Here is a 23,744-nt window from a genome sequence, read left to right as displayed (position 1 = left end):
TCCAGGGAATTTTAGCGTTTTACTCCTAAACGCTTTTGAAAATTGTGTGAAGAGTTGTTTGAATTACTGCAATTGATGCATTTCATATCTTCTGCAAATTCATAGATCATGTACAGAATTCTTTATCAAGAGGACAAAGAGAGAACACGAAGAATCTTAATGTAAAATACTGAAAATATTTTCTTACATCTTATTATTAAAAATCTGCATTACTACCACTATAAAATCTGATGAGAGAGTAACTTCTTTCTCTGGGTAAAGATACAGCTAGTATAACATCCCATAATTGAAATTTATTTACCCTTTTTATATCAGCTGAACATTTTTTTCTCCTGTGTCATGCTAAGGACAAAACTCTGTAAGTCTGTGTAAGAATGATAATATTTTTTCCCTGGATAGGAAAATGTCATTTCCTTAGGAAGATTATCTCTGCTACATAACACAAGAGCCACAATTAGACATGATATAGTGTGTGGAAAATACCAAATGTGCTATTTTTGGAGTGTATATTTCCAACATGAGATAGGGGTGAGAAAAAACATTCAGTCCTTAAAGCATCTGTTTCAAAAGCCAGGAATGCTGTCTGACAATTGCCAGGAAAAGCCCACTTTTTGCAGTCATAGTTAACCATTTTTGGAATATCATTCCACCCACTGCCAAAACCGTTTTCCTCCTCTTTTTCAGCATCCTTATACTCGAAAATGCTATGGTTTTTAAGGTTAAAATTTTAAGGTTAAAACTAAAAACTTTTTGTTCAGCGCACACAGTTAAATAATTAGTTGGGCCTTCTATGCTGATGATTCGTGCAAGTCTTAGTGCATCAGTGTCTCGACAATTTTTTTGGAATGGTAGTAGACAAGTAGTCACTTCTCATGCCAGCTTGCTGGCATAAATGATATAAGTGTATTTGCAGTTTTAAAAAATGCTGCGTTTCCAGTGCCATCTGGGAAGGAGTGTTCAGACTGAACAGAGTTTCTGCCAGACACTTGTAGCTGCCAGACTACAGCTGCTGGGTGCAGGCTCTGGGATGTACTGCTTGGCCAAGTATCTGTTCAGAATTTTTGTATCAAAAGCTTCAATGATTGAATAGAAAATCCATGTCTGTCTTAGCAAATAGGTTTAAGAAAGTTATCTTGATATCCTTTTTCTATTCTCTATGTAAAGGTATGTTGGAGGACATCGGACAAGTAAAATCATGAGAATTGTGGATAAAATTACGAAGTCAAAATACTTTCAGAAAGCAACAGAGACTGAGTTTATTAAGAAGAAAATTGAAGAGGTCTCCAATACTCCATTGCTGCTAACAGTTGAAGTACAGGAGTGCAGAGGAACACTAGTGATTAACATTCCACCTCCACCCACTGACAGAATATGGTAAGAGGAGCTCAGAGCAGAGCTGGGCAATGTTTCAGGTGTGCTACCCGAGGGGTTGCAGCTAAGAAAAAAGGTAAAGCCTGGCTCAAGTGGGTTCTGGGCAAGGTGCAATACAAATTAGTTGTAACTGAGGTCAGAACTATTATTAAGAGAAAATTGTTACAGGTTTAAGTACTTGATTTGCTGGGGTGTCTGTAATAAATCCTGCTCTGTGTTCTCTCCCAAGGTACGGCTTCCGAAGGCCTCCCTACCTGGAGTTAAAAGCGCGGCCAAAACTTGGTGAGAGAGAAGTGACTCTGGTTCATGTAACAGACTGGATAGCAAGGAAACTGGAACAGGAGTTCCAGGTGTGTTTCCTTTACATTTGCCTTTCCTTGATGATACTCATTAACCCCAGTTAAAGGGGTGAGGTGTTTAATTTTCACATGTCCCATATTTAATGTATAACTAGTCATGTCGTCCACTGCTCCCAGTCAGTGGGATGGATGTTGAGAACTTAGTTGAAACTGACTGCTGGGATGGTCTCAAGATTCTGTGTAGCCCTGGGTGGAAATCTGTTTTAGAGATGAAAATGACATTTCTTTGAAATAGGTACCGTGGTAAAATTTGTAGTACTCAAATAAGAACATGATCCTACATATTCTTAGATGATAGAGGGCCAAACTGTTGCCTAAAATTAAGAACAGATAAGGCACTACTTCCTCTTACTACTTCCTTTAAAGTAATTTTTTAAAAATCACGTTGACCACAGTGCAAAAAGGAAAAAGCCCCCTCCAAATACATGTAGGATAGGAATAGTGACCAGCTTGATTCTGGACTCCAACTTATACAATCAAGCAGAAATCAAAACCAGTTATTTTACTAAAAGTGCAGTTTGAAAGTACATGGATGGGTAAGAGCTGAGAAAGCAATTAGGAAAAGTTGGTGATGTTTCCTGTAGTGCCATTTTAATTGAATGAATATTCGTATTTCTGAGTTTCATTTACAACTGTAACACCACAAAATGGCTTCAGTTAATGGGTGCTGCACTGACTCAAACAACACTGAGCTCAAGAACCTTTTATCTGTAAATTTGTTGCATTTTTTAAACTAAAATTGGAAGACTAAGGTTTCAAGTGACATATGAAATGTAACTTGATTTAATTGCATCTTTTTCCCAGAAAATCTTTGTCATGCCAAACATGGATGATGTCTATATTCCTTTAATGCACTCAGCCATGGATCCCCGCTCCTCCACATGCCTTCCTCAAGATCTGAGCACAGAGGCCTCTGATCAGCCATGACATGTGAAGACTCTTGCAGTTTACAGTATTATAAAAGTTTCTCTCATGGTTCTATAAACTGTGCTGTAGTTCTCATCCTTAACTTGTGCCACTCTCCCCCCTCCCAAGGACTGCCTATCCCTGCTCCTGTGTGCTCACTTGCCTGGTTATTGTTCCCATGTACTTCAGCTACATGAAGTTCCATTCCATTAAGCCATTGATTTATTTTTGTACTGGCTGCCATCAGGATTTTAACTGGGAGGCTGAGGTGACCTGTTCTTGGGGGGAGGGAGGAGGAACTCAAATGTAATAGATCAAGGAGCTTGTCAATGCACCTTTAGTTCAGCTTGTTTTCATGCTCTGTTAATACGCATTAAAGCATTGAAAAGTTGTGTGGCAGCAAAAGGAACTGCATGCCAAATGGGAAAAATCCTAAATAAGGAATTAATTTATGAAACTGGAAGAATATTTTTCTTTCTCAGGCAGTTGGAGGTGTAGAATGAACTGTTTTATGTTCTTTCACTTCTGCAGTCAATAGCTTGTGTCAAGCAATCAAAATATGAAATGCTTTCAGGATAAAAGAATGTAAATTGGATGTATAGGTAATATTGTGATTCAGTGTGCTATATACACATTACTTTTTTTCATACAGAAATTGTGCTTTTTTTGGGAAGCAAGTAGCCATAGAACACACAACTATCAATGAAGGTGGGACTGTCAGATTTTTGTAAATGAGGAAAAAAAGTTGGTAAAGCCATGAGACCAAACCATAGCAAGCCGCCTTATAGTGAGGTACAATCACCTTGGTTCCTGATTAATTCTGAATGTTTATAAAGACATGAGCACACACACCAAGTGTCAACACTGCACATCTCCAGAAGTAGTAACCTAACTGTGCATAGAGGCTCTTGCTGTGATGGAACACCAAGTTCTGACAGGAGTTTGTTGCTGTGAGTCTTTTCCATTGCACTGTGTTTACACCCAAAGCATGGGCCCGAATCCTCAGTTACAGCCCAACGTGACATCACCTGGTGCTCATGGAAGCAGCTGTGGCTGACAGATTTTGACCCCTATGCATTGGTTTCTTGGACTTTGTGGCATAGGAATTCAAGCATTGCAGTTGTTTGAGCTGATCATGATTAAAGACTCTTTCTGCTAATTAGTGGCCAAAACTAAAGGGGAAGGGGGAACTAGCTTTTATTTCTGTCAGGTGTAATGAATCAAGGCTAAATGTATGCAGTAAATTCAAGGCTTGAACACTACATATCCACTCCTTAACACAGGTTATTTTTCTGATACTCAGTGTTGCCAACTATTCATGGATGTCAGAAAATGTTTTAGTTTACAAAGAAGGTGAGTTTTGGCTCTCCTTCTGTAATTTTTTTTTAAAGTAATTTTTAAAGAAATTTTTTGTATGTTGTGTGGTCACATTTGATGTAAATCAAGATTTCCATGTATAACTTGATGATTTACCATCTCTAAAAGAAACTATTATATTGAAGGTTTTTTAAACAGCACCTTGCCTGAAACAAATTAGCATTTAATATATTTAAAATTAATTCTATATTTGAACACCTATTTTGGTTACCTTTAATTGAAATATTAGTAGTTATATTTGTTACCTGAACTCCTCCTTGACCATTCCAGGCTGTGTATATTCTGGGGTTTGCTGATTCTGTAGGCATTATTTGCCTTTCATGAAGTCTGCATGTCTTGTACACAGGTCTTTTATATGAGTTAATTTATATGTGCAATAACTGAAGTCAAAGGACTAGATGCACTAACGTGTAAACAGATTTAGACTTATGTAATAAGACTCATATTGCACTTCATAAACTGTGGGTAACTACACTCTGCTTGGTTTTATTAAATAAATTTATCCCATGTCGAACAAATCAGTAAATTTTATTTCTACAGCATTTAGCCACTGTCTAGTGCAAGTTGTTTAAAAAACTTCAGAAAGGCAGCTTCCTAACATGAGCATGCCCTGTGCCTTATGGACTTTTATATACAGGTACTTGGTCATTGTGGCATATGACAGCTTCAGGGTTAACCAATGCCGAGCTTTAAAAGGAAAAGCTAAATTTAAGTTTTATTGTCATGAAACTAAGCTTCACCAAAGCAGTTAGTATTCATATGAGAACTATGCTTTAAAAACGTTTGCATAACTGGCAAAACTGAAAGGATTACCACCAGTTACAGAACAGAGCAGACATGCATCCACTTCTGCTAACCTCACAGAGACTCTTCAGGGTAATTATTCCTTAGTCTGCCTAGACTCTGCCGTACTCCTGGCATCCCTGTTGTTCAGATCTTTTGTATTTACAGAAAATGCTGTACTTCCTGGTATTAACACATCTAAGAAAGAGTGGCCCTTTAAAATGCTGCAGCTTAGTCACGGTAGTCAAATTCTCATTTTGTTTTGCACCATGTATGTACACGACCCCCAGCCCTGGATGCTCCAAGCTCATTCACCCAGCTGCTTTACTCCTGCAACAAGCTAGGCAGGAATCCCAGGACTTTTCTAACCATTTAAGTCCTTTTTACAACTGAATCCTGAACTACTTAAAACTACGGCCGTGGCGTCGGCTAGCTTGAGTCGCATGGAACCGACTCTGCTTTGGCCCCGACACCGCCCTCCCGTCAGGAACAGGCTCCTCCTTGCAGGAAGCGCAAGCAGCAGGATCCGGAGCAATGCGCGCCCCCCCGCCGCCGTATCCCCGGAAGGGTGACGCAAGCTCGCAAACAATGTCACTTGCTTTTAAAAGCGCCGCCCGGGTCGGGCCGAGCAGCGCCAGTTATTAACAAGCGCTTCGCTGTAGCACCGCTGCTTGGCCGGCGGCGCTAGGCGGGCACCGCCGGGTCAAAGGCAGTGCAGGCACGCGCGGAAGAACCAGCCGGACACGTTCTGGGTGACACAGCTTTATTTACCGCCGGTCCCGGCAGCCGGTCGCCGCACAAGCCCTGCAAAACACCGAGAGAAAAGGGGAGGTTATTGATGCGGTACACCGCGGCCGCCCCGCAGGGTGAACGCAGCCGGGACGCTCAGCAGTAGTTTTGCTTCATGCATGTCAGCAGTCTAACACGTGTCAAAAGACATCACCGCGGCCCGGCCTCACCGCCCACCCGCTTGCCCGCTGCACTCCCCCCAAGCCTGCTCACCTCGCCAGCCACGCCGAAAGAGAGGCCCAGAATCCGCCGCGCTCTCCTTTATAGAACGTCCAGCCCCGCCCTCCTCGCCCAATAGAATTGGAATCCGGGGACACGTGCTGATGCGGGTGTGGTTGCGCGCGAAGGTGGGCGGGGCTGCGCGAAGGCAGCGGGGGGGGCGCGCTGAGGCGGCGTCGGGAGGTCAAGCGGAAGGTCTGACGGACCTTGGTGATCTCGTGTCGGTCCCGGCGTGTGAGGCAGCTTTTCGCCTTTTCAGGAACAGTAATACTCCTTCTACTTTGCTCTAGCGTTTTGTTGCTGTGAAGAAATAGGGCTCAGTATTAAAAATATAAAAGCTCAGGCCCCGGTCAGATCTCTCCCCGTAGAGCGGGTGCTGGCTGAGGTGGTTCCTGAGGGGAGCAGCCAGGAGCAGAGTGCACTCACCAACGCTCGGCTCCCCTCCTACCTCAGCCGTTTTTAGTTATTTTTTCTGTCTCCTGTGAGGCTGTGGGAGACACTCGTGTGAATATAACTCCAGTTAGGATCTGGCACACTACAGCGTTTGTACAGCAACTGATAAATTCCTCCTGTAATGTAGCAGGCTGTTGCTGCCACGGCATACACAGTGTGTTTAGGGGTTTGCTTGTGCTCAGATGGTACAAATTCTTAAAAGTCAAGGCCACCATAAAGAAATGCATCGGAGAACTGGAATCACAGCAGGGTTTGCAGCTGCAGCATATTTTCATGTATTCTGACTTGCAGGTCAAGTCATCATTAGGTTAAGGCTCTGAGGCACAAGGTGGGATTGTTGGGGTGTCCTGTGCGGGAGTTGAACTCGATGATCCTCGTGGGTCCCTTCCAGGTCAGGATATTCTGTGATTCTGGGTAATTATTACATCTCCTGCCCACCATCAAAGGCAGGCTCACTGTGGGAGCTGGTGTGTGTGTATGGCATGCCCAGAATTCCATGTGCCCTGCAGCTCTATTAGTGATATCACTGTTAAAAATCAAACAATATGTACAAGGACAAAGTGGCTTTGTTATATAAATAGGTGGCTGAACACTGGGCCTTTGCCAGGCACTCTAAATTGACTCTCTTCTGTTTAAAGCTTCTTCCATTTGGTTCAATACCTTTTGTGTTTATTTTTACCTGTTCAGAAAAGCCTGGACCTGTTTTTTTGTTTCAAAGGGGCGTGTTGGGTTTTTTTTTGCGTTTATTTAAGGCCTTGCAAGGCACAGGGTTAACAGTGAGTTTGTCAAAGGCAGGAGCTATGCCAAATAAATTTGGCCTGATCTGTTCTGAAAGTACAAAATCAGTAGGAAAACAAGAATCACAGAGTCATCAAGGTTGGAAGAGACCTTTAAGATCATCAAGTCCAAGCGTCCACACAGCACTGCCACTGTAGCCCCTAAACCATTAAATATCATCGACTGCCAGTTCCAGATGCCTCAAACACCTCCAGGTATGGTGGCTCCACCTCCCCTGGGCAGCCTCTTCCGTCGCCTGACCACCCAATTATTCCGGGCAGGGTGGTGCAGGGCGAGGGAGGCTACTGGTGCTGCCTGAATTTAGGTATTTTTTCATAAAAACAAAGCAGCAATAGCCAGCTGCCATCGCACCCCGCGGTTCCCCATTGGGGCCGCCGGCCGAGCCGCGGCGCGGGCGGCGGGTCGGTCGGGGCGCACACGAACGGGGAGGCTCCGGCAGCGGCGCGAAGCTGCGGGGCATCGCTGACCGCTCCCGGGCCCTCCGGCCCCGCAGTCCCCGGCCCGACGGCTGCCCAGGCGGTCCCTGAGCGCGGTCCCCGGCGCTGCCCGTCCGCCCGCGGCTGACGTGAGTGTCCCTGCCGGGCGGTCCCTGAGCCCGCCCCGCCCGCCGCGGGGAGCGCCTGGACGCGCCGCGCCGGAGGCAGCGCCGTGCGGGGGCAGCGGCCCTGCGGTGCAGCCATGGAGCCGCTCCGCCGCCCTCTCCTCAGCCTGGCCATGCTGCTGCTGCTCCCGCCGAGGCTCGCGGTAAGCCCGGGCCCGCTGGGCTGGGGAAGGGCAGGGGCGGCAGGGGCAGCCGGGACACGGGGAGGGCCGGGTGAGGGGAGCCGGGGGGCTCCCGCCGCGCTTAACGAAGGTTTGCCGGGGGTGCCCGCAGCCCGGAGGCGTCCGCCGAGCCAACACATCACCTGGTCCATTGCTAATGCCGTGTGCCCTGTGTGCACAGGGTGAGGGGCTGCAGCCCCACAGCCTGACCCAGCCCCACAGCCGTGTACCTGCAGCTGTGCCCCACCTGGCATGAAACCTCGAAATATAAAAATACAGTTAATTTCCCACGAAGCAATTGTAAAAAGTGGCACAGAGAAACTTTTGAAACAGTAGTACAAATAAACTTTTGTAACCTGAAACTATGTAGATGGATCGGGAACCAGTGAGACATGCTAGAAGGTCTGCTCTGTCCCTTAATAAGTGGAGGGGTTTGTTTTCTTTCTGGAAAAAAACCCCCCACATATTGCATACGTGTTGATAACCAAATACAAGTGGCTGGCTACATACCCTCTATACTGTCATGGCATTTTGATCATTCTGTTTCCAGACCAAATGCAGCAATATGCATTAATGTACATGTGGTTGGTTGGGATCCAAAACCGCAGTTTTAAATTCAAAGGTGAAAGACAAAGTGCACGACTCACTGCCCTACAAAACCTCTTAAGAAATAACCAGGTTGGTTATAAGGTATTGCAATAGGTGGAGCAATAAAAGTGCATGGAATAGGGAAACTGGTGCAAAGCAGATGGAATGCTGAGCAGATTATTTTTACAGAGGTAATAATTTTAAACAGTGTACTTTACAGTGGATGCTATCTGCTATGTGTGTACTGAGATGGATAGCTAACTTCAAAAATTCACTTCTGAAAGGTGCTCTTGTTTGCAGGTTCTCCAGATGAGGAGACAATGAAAAGGCCATCTGGTATTCACCGTTTCCATTATAGTCAAGTATAGCACAGGAAAGCTTTAGGTTATGTTCTTTGACTGATTGTTCATTGTTAGCTGAAAAAGCTAATATATATGTGTAATATGTGGAGTTCTAGTTCAGGTTAAGCAAAGCTGAAGGCTTTGTTTCTCACCTGGGATATAATAGCCCCACTCCCCTTCTTTAGAAGTAAAGTAAACACATTAGTAGTTAAGCTGGTAACATGCCTAGTGTTGTTACTTCATTAGGAAACTGAAAAAAATTAAATGCAGGCTGTTAACAAAAATTACTTTACAATCTTTACTGTAGAGTGCTAATGTGTTTGTCTTAGACTGGACTGCAAGGCTGGACTGATGTCTTTTCATGGTCCTCACAGGCCTGGGCTTCATATTTTGCAAGGAAAATACTGATTTGCAACTCATTAAGTTTTAAAGAGTCCTGAATAGGAAAACAAAGAAATATTTTTAAATACCTAAAATATTTTTTTAATCAACAGATTATTACTACATTTTATATCATTTTACTTGCATAGTCACAAAAATGTAGACTCATGCCCTGGTAGAATTCAGCCCATTTTTTCTCTAGATTTCCCTCTTGCCTTGGTTTTCCTGCCCTGCCATCTCACCTCAGATCAGGGTCTGAGTTCTCCATTTCTGTTTATCTTCTTGGCTCTTACCCTGGTCTTTGTGCTCTTCTAGCTGTAGATCCTCACTGTGACTTCCAAGTTCTAATCTATTCTGTACTTCAGTCCCTTTTCAGAACTAGTTTTCATTTCTGTGAACTTAGTCCCAGTCATCTCATCTGTGATTTACCCATTTAACTGTGGAAGCTTATTTAAAACTATTCATGTCACTTGAATAATAAATTCCCATGAAAAAGACTGACACACAATTCTCGGTGTTGAGGTTACTTAAAAACATGAGGTTGCCTAAAGATTTTGCAGATTGTTTTTTTCTGTAGATTTCTCCTAAGAGCAGTGATGGTGATCTGCTGTTCTGTAACTTCTTTGGCTGATAAAGGTACTCTTTGTTACCTAATATCCCAACTCTAATATTGTTTTTTTAGTTTGTATTAGTTATACAAGGTCTTCCTTTCCTGTGTGCTCTTTACAGAGAGGAAAATGCTGTTTCTTGCTATTTGGGTGACAGTTTACTGCTCCTGGAACTGCCCTCCAATGAATGGAAGCACATTAAAAAGGGTGGAATCTCAGAGCAGTAAGAAATGCAATAGAGCTGTCAGTAAATTACAGTTGCCATCAATATTACACAGTAATGATTTACAGCTCTCTTTGGAGTGAAAAATCCCTTGTTTTCCTGAGCCCTGGGATGTTCCAAACTGTGCTTGTTTCTCTTTTAACGTGGAGTCAGTGCAACTCAAAAGTACCAACCTCCCTGGGATTAAAGTGGCATTTGGAACATGGGTCTGTCTCTTCCTGCAGCCAGTGGGACAGGTTTCAGTACTGGGTTATATGGTGTAGGCTGCACCTGACGTGGAAAAACCCTGGCTTCACCCAGGTGTTGTTTCTTCTGGTGTGTTCTTTATCTCAGTGTGAGGTGTTTGGCCAGGGAACTGACAGGTGTGAAAACCTGTGGGAGACAGCAGGTTTACAGAGGATATGTTCAAGCACTGTGTTAACTAACACATGTTGTATTTTGAGTTGCAGATCTCCTTGGTTGCTCAAAAAAACAGTATAATAGGGTTTGGGGTTTTTTTTGGTGGGGGAGGGAAATGTAAATTTGTCTTGCACACTTAAAATTATCATGAACAACTCTCTCCTGGAGTATAAATTCATGTGTTTATAACCCAGCTCGTTTGGGTTGTTGGTGTTCTTGTGGCTATTGAAATACATTTGGGTTTTACACAGTCAAATGTGAAAGCTCAGCAGGAAGTTCTTGGTGGAGAGACCACTCCAAGGTGATTCCAGGCAGAGAACAATTGGAGTAGACCTCTCATACTTCTCAGTTTTTTCTGTTGCAGGATGAATGGGTGTATGAATGAGAGCTCACTGAACTAGGTTACAGCGTGATGAGAAATGGCTAACAAAGACATGTTAGAATTTAGTTTAAGATTAAAGCATCTGTATATTTGATTTCGCTTTCTAAAGAAGATAAAATGTATTTTTCGTCAACTCTCTTTCATATCTTAACTTCATTATCAGTTATACTGGAAAACTCCCCCCAGTAGTTTATTGAATTTTACAAAGACTTTCTCCACGGCCTGGTTTTATTATGCACAGGGAGTTTTAGTCTGTAGCCTGGCAGCCTAGTGTAATGAGATAGCTGTCAAAACCAGGGTAATGATTCATAGGCTATGTGTGATGAATATGCCAAGTGCTTGCAGTGTGTGCTAATGTCTAAAAATATCTTCCTTTGCATCCTTACTGGTTTACCAGCTGTGGTTCCAGTAGCATAAATTACGGTATAGGCCTTTTGTTATTGTGAGGATAGTGTCTGGTGGTGTTAATGAAGTTGGCTTTTAATAATTTTTTAGTAAAATCCAAAGGTACAGCCTGATGTATATGAGGCTAATTATGGAGTGAGGAATATAGGGTTTTTTTCCTTGAGTGATAATTTGTACCTTGTCACATTTTGGTTTGGTAAGCTAGGCATTATCAAAGAAAAGAGAGGGCTGTTACAGTTAGCAAACCATCCATCCTTTATCATCTATCAGCCCAACACATTAATCTTGGTGCATATGTATTCCTACTTCAGACTCAGAAAAGAGAAAATTATTTCCCTGCTAAGACATGACACTGATTTGTTTACTCATGAGCACACAATTATTGCTATGAAATCAGTAACAGTTCTTGAAATCAGCACACACCATCACCCATCCTGGGTCACTGGAAGTGTTTTCCTGTTCTTTATTCATACTTGAAGAACCTCTTGTGGTATCACCCCCACTGCAAAACATATTTCTGGGTTGCAGAGCTGTAACCTCAAGGAACTCAGTGGCCTGGTTTTCTAACTGCTTTTTCCACTGACTTCAGTGGGATTCCTGTCTACATGATGACCTTCATTTCAAAAGTGGTGTTCTTAAGCAGATGAATTAATGGACAAAATTATTGCTGTGGGGATCTGTTTTCTGATTGCTTTGCTGACCCTTAGAAAAATTTGAGCTGTTGGGGTGAAAGAAGATGTTATCACCTTTGACACTGAACTGCACCGCACACACACCTTGTAGTTCTTGTTCTACAGCTTCCACTGACCTTTGCTTGATTGCTGGGTCCTTCAGGATTGTTTTATTTTGTTACTTGGATTTCTAAAACATTTTACCTAAAGATATGGCAGATCTAGACTGAGGAGAAGATTCTTATGCGAGACTTAACTAGTATATATAAAGTTACTTTCTTTTTCTATTAGATAGTATATTTCTATTCTAACTTAAAAATGCTTTTTCTGTTTGGCCACAAATTTTAGGTTGTTATGGATTATTAGCAGTTAGCTTTAGGGCTTTTGTCAAATTTGAATCCAATGAGAGCTTGAAAATTTGTCTTTTGAATTAAATTAATAAAATGAATTCTAAAACAGTCCCCAAGTAATTTCAAAATACTGTAAATCCTTAACTTCATATTGCTGTTGATGTGGAAGATTGTTATAAGTACAGACTGTCAAGGCTGTTGAAGTTCTTACTGAATTCCAAGGAGGGTAGGTGTTAAAATAGATGCTGTTGCAGTTTCAGATGAAATGAAAGAAGAACTAAACCCGGTTTTCCTTCTATCTAATTTTCTTTGTTCACTAAATTAAGTTCTTTTTGCTTAGTTGTTTCATGTCCTGACATATTTATCTTGGAGTCAGTTGTTGTATCTCCTTAGAAATAAGATTGTAATGTGAAATAAAAGTCTCTTAAGAATTTGCATTGCGTCACAACAGTTGAGACCTCACCATTGCAGGGTGGGAGGACAGGATCTGTGTTACCAGTTTTTATAATCTGTCTCAGGACTGAGATTATGAAATCTTTTTGTGGTGGAGAAATCTCTTACATACTTCACACAAAAATGAAAACAAGTTTGTCTTGTACATACATATTTTTATAATTTTTGTAGCGTTTCAATGCAGTGCTAATCACAGGCTTCAATTAATCCATTAACCAAGTAATTATAAAACTTTGTGTTCAAAATAAAATCATTCAATGTTTGCAACTTTGATACTTCAATCTCTTGCTACTGATAAAAGTCATGAATAAAATCAAGAGAAAGCGTTTTTAATTTCTCAGTCTGGGTGAAACACAAGTAATTATTTTAAAATCTGTTCAATTTTGTATTTATTGCTTGATACAATTTGAAAGAATAAAACCTTGTTTCCATACTGTTATACTAACTCCCTAGCCTTTTCCACGTGACTACCATAGATATTGAACAAAATAAATGTACAATATTGCATAGCTAAATCTGGAGTCATTGGGGTTTTTTTAAATTTAGGTCGAATGCTTCAGCAGGGTCAGTGTGCTACTGAGTTGGGTAATGTCAAGTGCATGATATCATGTGCTTTGAAAAGTATGAGTGAATGGAAGATTTTTAATAATGGCATTTTATGTATTTCATCTGTGTTCAAATACAAATGTAGAAGTAAGGTAACAACTAATGAAATCTGCCCTGTATTCAGTCTTTCCCCCAAAGGAGATGATATCTTCAACACACAGGGTTGCAGTGACCACATCAATGTGACTTTGATGGTTGAATATAAGAAAGCCCTTCAGAAGCAGTGAAACTTAAACATAGACCTAGTGGAGAGGTGAGGGAAAGCATCAGAAAAGCTGTGTATTTTACAGGGCAATGATGCATGTATGTGCCAGGATCTCCTTGTCAGAGAAATCCCAGTGCCTCTGTGCTGGTTTCTGGGTGTCAAATTCTCACCTGCAATTTAAAGGAACTTCAATAGTTTTATTTTCCTGTCATTAACAGTTGTATTTTCTTGCTCAACTTACTCTGTTTCACTCTAGGTGCAGTTTCACTAAATCTGCCTCACAGTCAGATGGTTTTCAGCCCTGAAAGGTTGTGATAGTGGAGTGTGGGTCATATCTTCCCCCTCTGGTTGCAGAATCAGTGAATCTGGCTTGTTAAATGCTGATTTAAGGAAAACTGGACTAATGATGATAAATCAGCTACACCGTCCTAAGATGTCTGGGGAATTTGTGTACAAAAAGACCTAAAGGACAAAATTTTCATTAATTACTTTGATACAGTGGCTACAGTAGTTTAACGAAAGTAATAATACAAATGACTGAGATCTCATAACTTTACAACAGAGCCCCCTCTTTTCTCTTACACCCAATCAGGTTGTTAGGCTTGAAAGATACTGTGAGTTCAGTTCTGATCAGTAACATCTTGAGCTGCGTTTTTATAGGGCAGTGTGAGAGGAACTGTTATACACTGTCCCTGCTTGAACAAACACTGCAAAGTTTAATCCCAGATGTAAATATTTTATCTAAGTGCAGATGGCTGTGCAGCCTGCATAATTTAACAATGTCAGGTAATGAAAACTATATTTATGTCTTAAGATACTTCTCCCATTCTTTTTCTGGCCTTCCAGCAATTATTCCTAATCTGTGGTTTGTGTATTGTTGACTTTCATTTTTTCTGCATTGTGTATTTTACAGTTGTCTCCTCCAGCTGATTATGACTGGAAAGAGGCATGTACAATATTTATAGGTGCAACCTGAGCGTTGGCTAGTTATACTGTGTTATATTATCCTTTTAGCTCTGTGCTTTGCCTGAAAGTATAATCCTTTCGTTGGATTGCACTAAAATGTATAGTTGTTCAAAGAAAGTTATTCCTATAAGCATGTGTTTTAATTTGGCAATTAAATATTTTGCTTTGCAGTAATTCTAACATGACCAGTAATTGTTTTTTACCATATAATTAATTGAAGACATTGTTAATTATGTAAAATGAATACATTTTCTTTTCACATGGTAGGTTAAGAACTATATTTAGCTGTGAAACTTTGAAATGTGGCAGGTGTCACGCAGATAGAGCCTACAAATGGCAAGTTACTTGAGTGAAAACTTGAGCCCTGGGAAATGGAAATGTGTCAGTCTTAGTGATGCCTTTTCTTGGTCTTAAAATCAAGAGTCATACACGGTTAGAAGGGGAAAAGGGATTTTACCTTGGTATTTATTTTAAGGATCCTTAGGTGCACACGCCCAGGTCATATGCATCGAGATGCACCCTGCCGAGGCTATCTCTGAGTCTGTCTCTGCCCCCCCAACATTGGGTATAACATTATAGGTTTTACTAATTAGCATATCTATCAAAGATTCCCCAATGAGAGAGGCTCAAGTGAGCCCCCCTCCCCAAGGAACCTTCCCCTGGATGGTTCTATCTTGGTTTACAGAATGTGTTCTGGAGAGGACCTTGGGGTCTGGGGCACACTGATCCCTAGCTAGGAAGCTTCTAAAATGTTTAGTCTCTTAGCTCGACAAACAAGTCCAGGAATGTAGGCAAAAAGCACTAGGAATACAGAAGTTGTAAAAAGGTATAACAGGGGTATAAAAGAAAAGGCAAAAATCTTCATGGCATCATTAGGATGTCTGGGATCATCTTTAGGCAGGAAGAGAAGAGTAGACATTAAATTAACATGCTTATTCTGTTTTGTGTGATGGAACACCTTGGACTTAACCTCACTGTTCTCACAATAACTGCATAGTTCAGAGTCCTCCATGTTTGAGTGATGCCCTTTTAATAAAATTCCTTGCTCTGCAATGGCCAGGCTCAAAAGCTGCTTGGGCTGGAGGAAGGACAGTGGCACTAAACTGTTCCCCAGGAGCAGAATAAATTGGAATGTGAAATGGAGGTTTGAACCTCGCAGCCAGCTGCTTTCTCAGAGGTGCCTGTGGATGTGCTCATACTTATGAGTCATATTCCTTAAACAGTGTTATTTACTCTGTGCTGCAGAAAGACAATACTGGGAGACGTGAGGTATAAAAACAAAATTAGGAGGTTTAACAGTATGGATCTCCTCCAGCCTTTAAGCTGCTTCCATCCTAAGTATTTTGCCCTTCCTCAGAGGGAGCTGACAATGCTTGCAGCTCCATCTGTCTCAGCCACGGCCAGCCTAGTAGAATATTGGTCATTGTTCAGTTGTATTTATCCAGGTTCTACCCAGCCTGTGTCTTGTCTTTTCTTGGTGACTAAACCTGGCAGAGTATGTTCTGTGTACCTTGGAGGAGCATGGGTTTGACATAGACATGTGGGTTCTCTGAGCTGCTCTGAAGTTCTGTACTTTTCGTAACTTACTGCATGGTCTTTTTGTCAGTCCTTTCCTAGATTAGCCCTGTCTCTGGTCTCTCCTAACTCTAGTACAAGAAGCCTTTGATATCAAATTGAAAATGGAGGTGGAGTTAAAGCATATCCCAGTTTCTGTTTCTAGAGGAACTTAGCACAGTAAGATCCACAGTGTTAACAGCAAACTAAATTAAACTAAAAATCACTGAATTCAAAGAGACAAGGAAGTTGTTCAGTCTGTGCCTTTAAAAGAAGGGATGTTCTAGCCCATGTACTGTCTGACAGTTACGAGTAAACTCTGTAGTAAAAAATCATATTCATCATATGAGTATTTTTTTTCCAGAACACCAGCTCAGTAACTGTGCCAGAAACACTGTTGTTTGTTTCAACCCTGGATGGAAGTTTGCACGCTGTCAGCAAGAGGACAGGAGCAATCAAGTGGACTTTAAAAGAAGGTGAGCAGGAGGTGTCCTGATGCCCTCTACTCAATAGCAGAAATAACAGTCAAATTATTTGGCAATTCCAACTGTTGTAGGATGAGGTAAATACTTTCTTTTCCTTTTTCATTTTGCCCTTGTTCCAGATTTAAGCTACAGTGTTTCTGGGGTCATGTTCATCTTCATAATTCCACTTGTAGGTATTTTCCAGGTTTACGTGAGGTTTTTTTAGGTTTGTGGGGTTTTGGTTTTTCCCCCTGAGTGTTTAAGCTGTAGTGGTATAATTGGTAGGTACCATGCTTTTTGGGAATGAGTGCAGTATAGGCAAACATAGAACAGAATAGGTGTGTCAGCTTGTAGAACTGAAGGCAAAGGGATTGCATGATTCTGTCTCTGGAATACCCTACATTCACTGGTACAGTGCATATCGTGCAAACCTTGGGGATTTTTTCTATAACAGATGTTTAGGAACAGCACAGTTTTTTAAATAAAAGAACTACACTTGTGTAAAGAAATTTAACATTGTTCAGTGACTGGAAGTGATTTTGTAATTTTACTTACTGAGCAGAGCTAGCTCTGTCTTCATGAAAAATTTGGTATTTGATGCAAATTTTGTTGAGTGGGACTCTGATTATGTGTGGCAGAGGTGATAGCAGTACTCTCCCTTCACTTCTGGAAATAAATTAGAAGGTCAAATGGAAGGAGTCGGTGACTGCATCATTCAGTCCTCTGTTTTTAAATCCAACAATTTAATAGGTGAGCTGAAGTAGTGGGAAATGGATTGTGCATATCTGGTGTCTGCAGTACAAATCAGTTGTTCTTCTTTGTGAAGCCATTTGTATTTGAAAGCAGATCTACCAGAGAAAAAGTTAACTTCTTAAATGAGCAAAGAAGGCTTTCGTAGCTCTTTTTAGAGTAGAAAGGGCTAAGCCTAGTATTTTCTTGAAGGATCTTGGTTTTCTCTCATCTCCTGTTTAAATTTAGACCCCTCCTTTTCCTGAACAGCTCTGCCTAAAAGCAAGTTGTCAGCTTCCTCATTTGGTGTTGCTGTAGGCTAAGAAAAACTTGCTGGTCTCTTTGTCATTCCACTGACATGAACATACCCTACCTAGTCCTAGTTTAGAAGAGTATCACAACTGGCATTGCTTTGCATCCACACTTAGTAAGTAGCAAGAGGTTTTGTGAGGAAGAAATGAACACACTTTGGTAATGAAAAGGATGTTGATCAGAGTGTGTTGCTCAAGGAACTTCCCTTGTTTAAAAAAAAAATTGTTGCAAAACTCTTGTCGGTTCTGTAGTGCTGCCAGACTGGATAATCCAGTTTTATGGGACTTTTTGTTTTCTCTCTGCTGCTAACTATATATTATTCTGCATGTTATGTACATGAGTTGTGCTCACTCGATTTTTGCAAAGCAGTTATTGCTCATTAGTTTATTTCTGTGCAATAGAGCAACACACAAAGGTCAATTAAAAAAAACCCCAACCTAGTGGTCGATATCATTGTTCCAACATGCCTCCTGAGATAACTTAGTTAAGTGGACATGAAACAAGGGCCTATACATATAAATTGGTGAATTAATTTGTAATGGGAGGGGGTTTATTTATATTTGCAAATCTATATTTGTTGGTGGTCACCTTGTGGGTGAGAGGCAGTGCTCTTGCAGGTGCCATTTTACCCTGATTACAGCAGATGAACTGTGTGTTGTAGCTCAGGTGCTTTGAGAATTTGTGGAGGTTACCTGAAGTGCTGCGGTGGCACTCACCAGGAAGGGAACATTTTATTACTGCACTTGAGCAGCAAGGTATTTAACAAAGGGCAATTCAGGTACATTTTATTTTCATTGGGAAAAAAAAAACAAGGCCATGTTCATTATCAGGCAGTGCTTAAACAAACATGAATATCTTGCCATGTGTGGCTTGTTTTAATTTAGCACTGAAGCTTATCTTAGGTATGTGGAGTAAATGAGCCAATGATTATCACCACAATAACATGTTTGGGTTTCCTGCCTTCATGGAGTGCTGGCAAGAAAGGCAGTCAGAATACTTGTGCTGCCCATAAAGCAGGCAAAGAATAGGTCAGTTAGAAATAGGACTTTCCACTGTCAGAAATAAGCTGTGTCCCTGCAGTTATGTTTGATGAGACTGTGGCCTTACTTGTTGAGGGTGCTTAAAATCTTCATTTCCTGTTGGCTTCGATGGGTCTTGCTCTCTGACAGCTCTCAGGATTTTTCAGTGAACGGGTAGCTGATGCTGCTCATTTCCTGGGCCTTGGAAAGCTGGCAGTGGTTGGAAAGTTTAGAGAAAAACCCATATTCCTCCTCCCCTGTAATTTCTGAGAGACACCTTTGCTTGTGCTGTGGCCCTGCACAAACACCTGGTGTTGAAGGCACTCGTTTAAAAGGCTGCAGCTCACATTTCACATCAGAGGCTGAACGAGGCTCTTGGTGCCACCTCTGATCAATACAAGGAGCTGTCAGCCGTGAGTGACAGTGGGACAGGCTCCCACGTTTTCTGCACTTGCCACTAGCAAGATCCTTAGTGAGATCCTCAGTAAGGTTTCTTAGGATGAAACTTCTTTCTGATGGAAATAAACCAACTTCTGTCATTTCCTACAGACCTCTTTGAAAGGTACAGAGATGCAGCACTTTAGATTTGTGTTTACATGCAAGTAAAGTAGACAGAGAAAAGAGATGGTTCTGAGAACCTGTTGGTAGGGTAGAATCTGGGGAGAGCTTTCTTCTTTGCTGTCAGACTTTATTTCACAGTTCTGATTTTAGTGTGAGCTTTAAGAGTGTGATTTTAAGACTGTCCTGTTCCCTCACATCTTTGTAAAACTCACCTTGTATGTCTCTGTTAACTCAAGAGCTTGGTTTATTGAACACAATATTGAATTTGAGATGCTAAGGCTGCAGTGTTTCAAACTCTACTCTTGGACAGGATGTTCCTCTGTTCTTCCCTCTGTCCTGTTGTACTGTTCAAAGGGATCTCTTTTTTTTTTTCACTCACCAGCTCCTTAAAAGCTTTCTCTTAAGAACTAATTCAAAGTATTTTTGCAGAAGAACATTTAATATGTGCAGATTTGGATCCTCATTTACAGCCAGTAGAAATTTTGTTATGATCTTCAGTTCTCTGTAGCAGTCAAAAAATGATGGCCCACAATCAATTTAAAAGGTTTTGATTTCCAACACCTTACTCATAACCTGTAGACTTCAGTGGGCTCTCATGATAAGACAAAGATACAAAGACTGTATCTATTTATGGGATCCAATATACAGATTTTAAAGGGCAAATCTGAGGTCTGTAGGTCCTGCTTTAGTGGTTTTTCCCAGGCAAGAAAGAATATCTTTGTGCATAGTTGTAAATTAATAAGGATTGTCAAAACAAAACAATTGTAGAACAGTATTGTTTTCAGCAAATTCCAGAGCACAGTTTGTGTCTCTAGCTTCATTTGCTGTCCCTGCAGCAGCAGATGAGGATGACATGGGTTTAAACTGGCCCGTTAGCCCAAACCTTGTGGTAGGGCCTCAGGGCAGGAAACCGTTTTTCCAGCTCATTCCAGTGGGGCAGTGACTTATTCACAGTTTCAGTCTCCCACTTCTCCTTTTCAGTCATTGGCTCTAAGGGCACATTACAGTGATGAAAACATGCAACTTTATCTTGTACATTAAAAAATACTCAGATTTTGGTCAAAGGGCAAATTTATCTTATTAAGTATTTGTGAAATGTGGAGAAAAGTCAAATGCATTATATTTAGCATATGATTACAGTTTCAAAAGGCATTTTTCCATATATGTATGCAAAGTGTGGGTCAGAACCATCCAAAACATGTCATATACTTCTGCCCACTCACAAATGTATTCTGGCCATGATGCAACCAAAACTGGGTTGAGACATCTGCCTGCTGCCAGGTCAAGATGTTAATTTTGGGGAAGTGTAACAGAGTCAAATAATTTACCAAATTACTGGACAGACACTATGTTAACAGGTTTCTAATAACTGCTGTACTTGTGAATAAACTCTTGGAGTTCTAGAATAAATCTTTGTGATGCAGAATCAATCTCCCTTTAATTTTTTTTTTCCCTTAAAGTTATTTTACAAATTTTTTGCTAACAGAGGCTGGGTTACCAGTTCAGAAAGCAGAAGCTGGTGTGTACTGACTTGTAGGTTTTTAATGTAGGAATCAGTAACATAGTCTGTCTTAGTGGAGGCTGTAGGAAAAACAAATGGAAACCCATGGAAATACCTATAGAAAACTCAATCTTCTCTCCAGCACTGGAGATATTTACAGGATGGTGTCCTGCTTCCTAACGTACCCCCACTATGCTCCAGAGTTGTTCTGACGTCTGTTTTCATAGTCTAGAAAGTGGAAAAAGCTTTCTGTAGGAGTTTGCAAGAATTTGGCTTTTCCCTGGTACATGGAATGGAAGCTTGAGGGAGAGAGAGATGTATTTTTATCACAGTTTTATCACATTATCTCTGTCAAGCTTTCGTTCTAGTATAGAATAGTTGCTGCTTTGTTCATTGTTTGTGACCACTGTTGTTGGTATTGGAACAGATCAGGTCTGTTAGAGGGACTTACCTAATTACAGGGAGGTGCAGTTCAGAGAATTTTGAAAGCAGGTGACGTGGTTCCAGTCACAGCATGTCAACACTTGAGTGGGGAGCAGCTGGAGAGGAGAGAAGGCCTCAGTGCTCTGACTTTTGCAAGAACTTCTTCTGTTAGACCCCTTAAGGAGCAAAAGGTGACTTCAGTCACAAGAGGGAAGCATATGAAAACTATTGTAAGACCTGGCAACAATTAATTGAACTTAAGGTTCTCTTTTTATGTAAAAGTGTTCTTATTTCAAAATAAACTTTGAAATAGAGATTGGAACAGGTCCCAAACCACATGAAAGTGAATGTGAAGAGTTCATTGTCTGTCTTCAAAGGATCTTTGCAGAGCCACAACCTGAGTTCAAGATCATGAAAGTGTTAAGAAAATGAGAAAATTTACATCACCTCAGTAACTAAAAATGAAGAGAAATGGCTTTCCACAGCTGGTCTTTCCACGTGGATGGTGCTAGTAGTGAGAGGAGAACTCCTTTCACTTTAGAAAATTAACTCCTCCATCCTTGGGAAGAGCCTCATGTGTGGAAATGAATCAAAAATCCATAAATGCTTTCTAACAATTCATTCACAACACTTCAATGTGCAGGAAGCCATCAGAATAATCAGTGTTTTGGTTCATGTGCCACTAAGTACTAAAAAAATTTCTACTGCTTTGTCATAACTTCTTAATCTGTTCCATCTACCACTTTCTTATCTTTGCTCATAAATCGAGTTTCAGTTACTAAGAAATCAAGTAAAAGCAGGATCTTTTTCACTTCTGATGAAGCACATGATGTTGAAGACAGGGTACTAAAGAGAAGTTCAAGGACTTTCATGAGAATGATGCTTCTGTACACACTGAACAGCTTGGGATTTGCCATAAGACTAATTCATGTCATCTGATACGCAGGAGTGCTTCAGAAAAACACTGCAAAACATAGACATTCATGGGACTTCTGGCATTGTTTATTAAAGTGTAGGAGACATTTATTGATGACACTGGAAATTGTTATAAGTGACATTTTCCCAACAGCTTTCAGAAATACAAGCTTAGGGGTAAAAGCTGAATGTGAGTAATTATTGCTCATAGATACATGTGTTGTCCTTTCGCTATTGTGGTACTATGTTGGCAATAAAACCATGCAAAAAATCTCAGATCTTTGAGATAACTGGAGCAGAGTGGAGCACTTTATTTTGGTTGATAAAAATAGATTGCCCAGTCTTAGAAAATTAAGTGAAAACAAGCTATTAGCCCAAAAATGCTTTGCCATATTACTATTCTCCACCGTATTTTCAGGGCAGAGAGGGAGCTATAGGAAAGCATTACTAACCAGACTCTCCTGCAAATGTCATGGAGAAACCAGGATCAGTTGCTAGAAGATATAATCTACCTTTGAAATTTCCTGTAATTGTTCATGTTTTCCTGATCGTTGTTTGAAAAAATCCCTGAAATACTGAGGTGTTTGAGGCAATCACACTCCTTGTTCTGCTGATGTGTCCTGTCAGTAACAGTGCAGTTAGAAAAGTTGGAGATTGATTCACACAGTAGAAGTTTTATACTATTATTTCATATAACAACTTCACCATTTAATTCAGAGAAGAAACAGTCCTTTTATTAAAATTAAAAGTTTCTGAAGATTATTCTGACAAGAAACTATTTATGTTAGTCTTACGTCTTGCCCAGGTTGACTAGAAAGTGATTTTATAGAAAATCTGCATTGTTGTACTTGAACAATAAATATACAGACAATTGTCACTTCAAAAACAAGTTGTGCAGCTTTGTTACTCCTAATGATCATTGGAGGAGATTTTTAGGGATAGGACAGAGTTGCCCCAGTGCTGTGGCGAAGCTGCTGTTGCCTCACAGGTGAGAGTCGCTGTCACCACAGGTGAGAGTTTATTTTCTTACCAAGTGAGACACTCTCTGTGTAATCAGTTCATCACGGGACTTACAACGTTTATTTGGCTTTTGCCTTTAACAGTGCTTGTAGCATTTACATTAAGTCTTACTTAACTGAGCCAGGTGTCACTTGCTCTGATTCATTATGCTGTTTCTTTCACAAAACTGAGCATTCCCTTCCCATGAAACATTTGTGATTACAAAACCTCTTGTCTTTGGTTTTTAATATCTCTCTCTTCTTTTGGGTCATTTCACCCAGACTTAGGGATACTCTGAGTACATAGACTTGGTTGCTTTTAGTAGTTCAACCCAGCAGCTCAACTGGAGTCAATCCACTTTATATGATGGTCAGCAAATGCTTTTTTCTTGCTTTTCTCTAGACATGGGGAGCTGATGATGTAAGTCACCATGTATTGTATTAGATATTATAAAGCTTGTGGAATACTTGAAGCAAACACTGAGAAATAATTGACGTATAATCAACAAGTGGGTGGTCCCTCCCAACACATCCTGAAACCAGTTTCTTCACACAAGGGATAGAACTGAATTGCTTGATGTAGTTAATGGAATAAAAGTCTGACTAAGCAGCCTGGTCTGTAGAGACAGATACAGATGAGTCACTAAGCTTCTTTGTTTGAATGTTAATTATTCTTAGGGCCTTTGATGTGCGTTTGGGTTCTCAATGAATTAAATGGAGTTTATTTTGACACCTTTGGGAATGTATCCTGGAGCATTATTTAAGCTGAAAGAGAAAAAAATGACATATAGTTATGTTTTGAACAAAGCTGCTCACTGTTTTAAGAAGAAATCAATGAAATAAAGATAACTGTACTGTTATCCCTCATATCCT

General features: G+C 40.9%; 2 protein-coding genes, 1 long non-coding RNA gene and 2 other non-coding genes across 13 annotated transcripts in view; 2 read left to right on the top strand and 3 right to left on the bottom strand.

The window, feature by feature from the left end:
• The window catches only part of TEX2 (testis expressed 2), a 44,483-nt gene extending 39,952 nt beyond the window's left edge, over positions 1-4,531 (top strand). For 5 of the 6 annotated variants that reach the window (XM_039562355.1, XM_039562357.1, XM_039562358.1 and 2 more), the window contains 3 exons: positions 1,165-1,374; positions 1,601-1,721; positions 2,535-2,706. In XM_039562355.1, coding sequence (XP_039418289.1) covers positions 1,165-1,374; positions 1,601-1,721; positions 2,535-2,657 — 454 coding nt within the window. In that variant the 3' untranslated portion in view covers positions 2,658-2,706. Of the gene's footprint in view, positions 1-1,164; positions 1,375-1,600; positions 1,722-2,534 lie in introns of all 6 variants that reach the window. The other variant, XM_039562354.1, reaches the window with a different exon arrangement.
• LOC120410964 lies at positions 4,523-6,068 on the bottom strand. The gene is made up of 2 exons (XR_005603341.1): positions 5,799-6,068; positions 4,523-5,600 (listed from the first exon to the last, which is right to left on the bottom strand). It is a non-coding gene; the product is annotated as an uncharacterized LOC120410964 (long non-coding RNA).
• On the bottom strand, positions 5,383-5,512 carry LOC120410998. The gene has a single exon (XR_005603374.1). It is a non-coding gene; the product is annotated as a small nucleolar RNA SNORA76 (small nucleolar RNA).
• On the bottom strand, positions 5,680-5,742 carry LOC120410996. Its single transcript, XR_005603372.1, has one exon. It is a non-coding gene; the product is annotated as a small nucleolar RNA SNORD104 (small nucleolar RNA).
• Positions 6,069-7,139: 1,071 nt separating the features above from the next.
• Positions 7,140-23,744, top strand: part of ERN1 (endoplasmic reticulum to nucleus signaling 1) — a 41,789-nt gene continuing 25,184 nt past the window's right edge. For 2 of the 4 annotated variants that reach the window (XM_039562353.1, XM_039562352.1), the window contains exons 1-2: positions 7,668-7,799; positions 16,314-16,425. In XM_039562353.1, coding sequence (XP_039418287.1) covers positions 7,734-7,799; positions 16,314-16,425 — 178 coding nt within the window. In that variant the 5' untranslated portion in view covers positions 7,668-7,733. Of the gene's footprint in view, positions 7,250-7,667; positions 7,800-16,313; positions 16,426-23,744 lie in introns of those variants that run through there. The other 2 variants (XM_019290674.3, XM_019290675.1) reach the window with 2 other exon arrangements.

Source organism: Corvus cornix, chromosome 18 (assembly GCF_000738735.6).
Source record: "Corvus cornix cornix isolate S_Up_H32 chromosome 18, ASM73873v5, whole genome shotgun sequence".
Lineage (NCBI taxonomy): Eukaryota > Metazoa > Chordata > Aves > Passeriformes > Corvidae > Corvus > Corvus cornix.
This window is presented reverse-complemented; position numbering and strand designations above follow the sequence as displayed.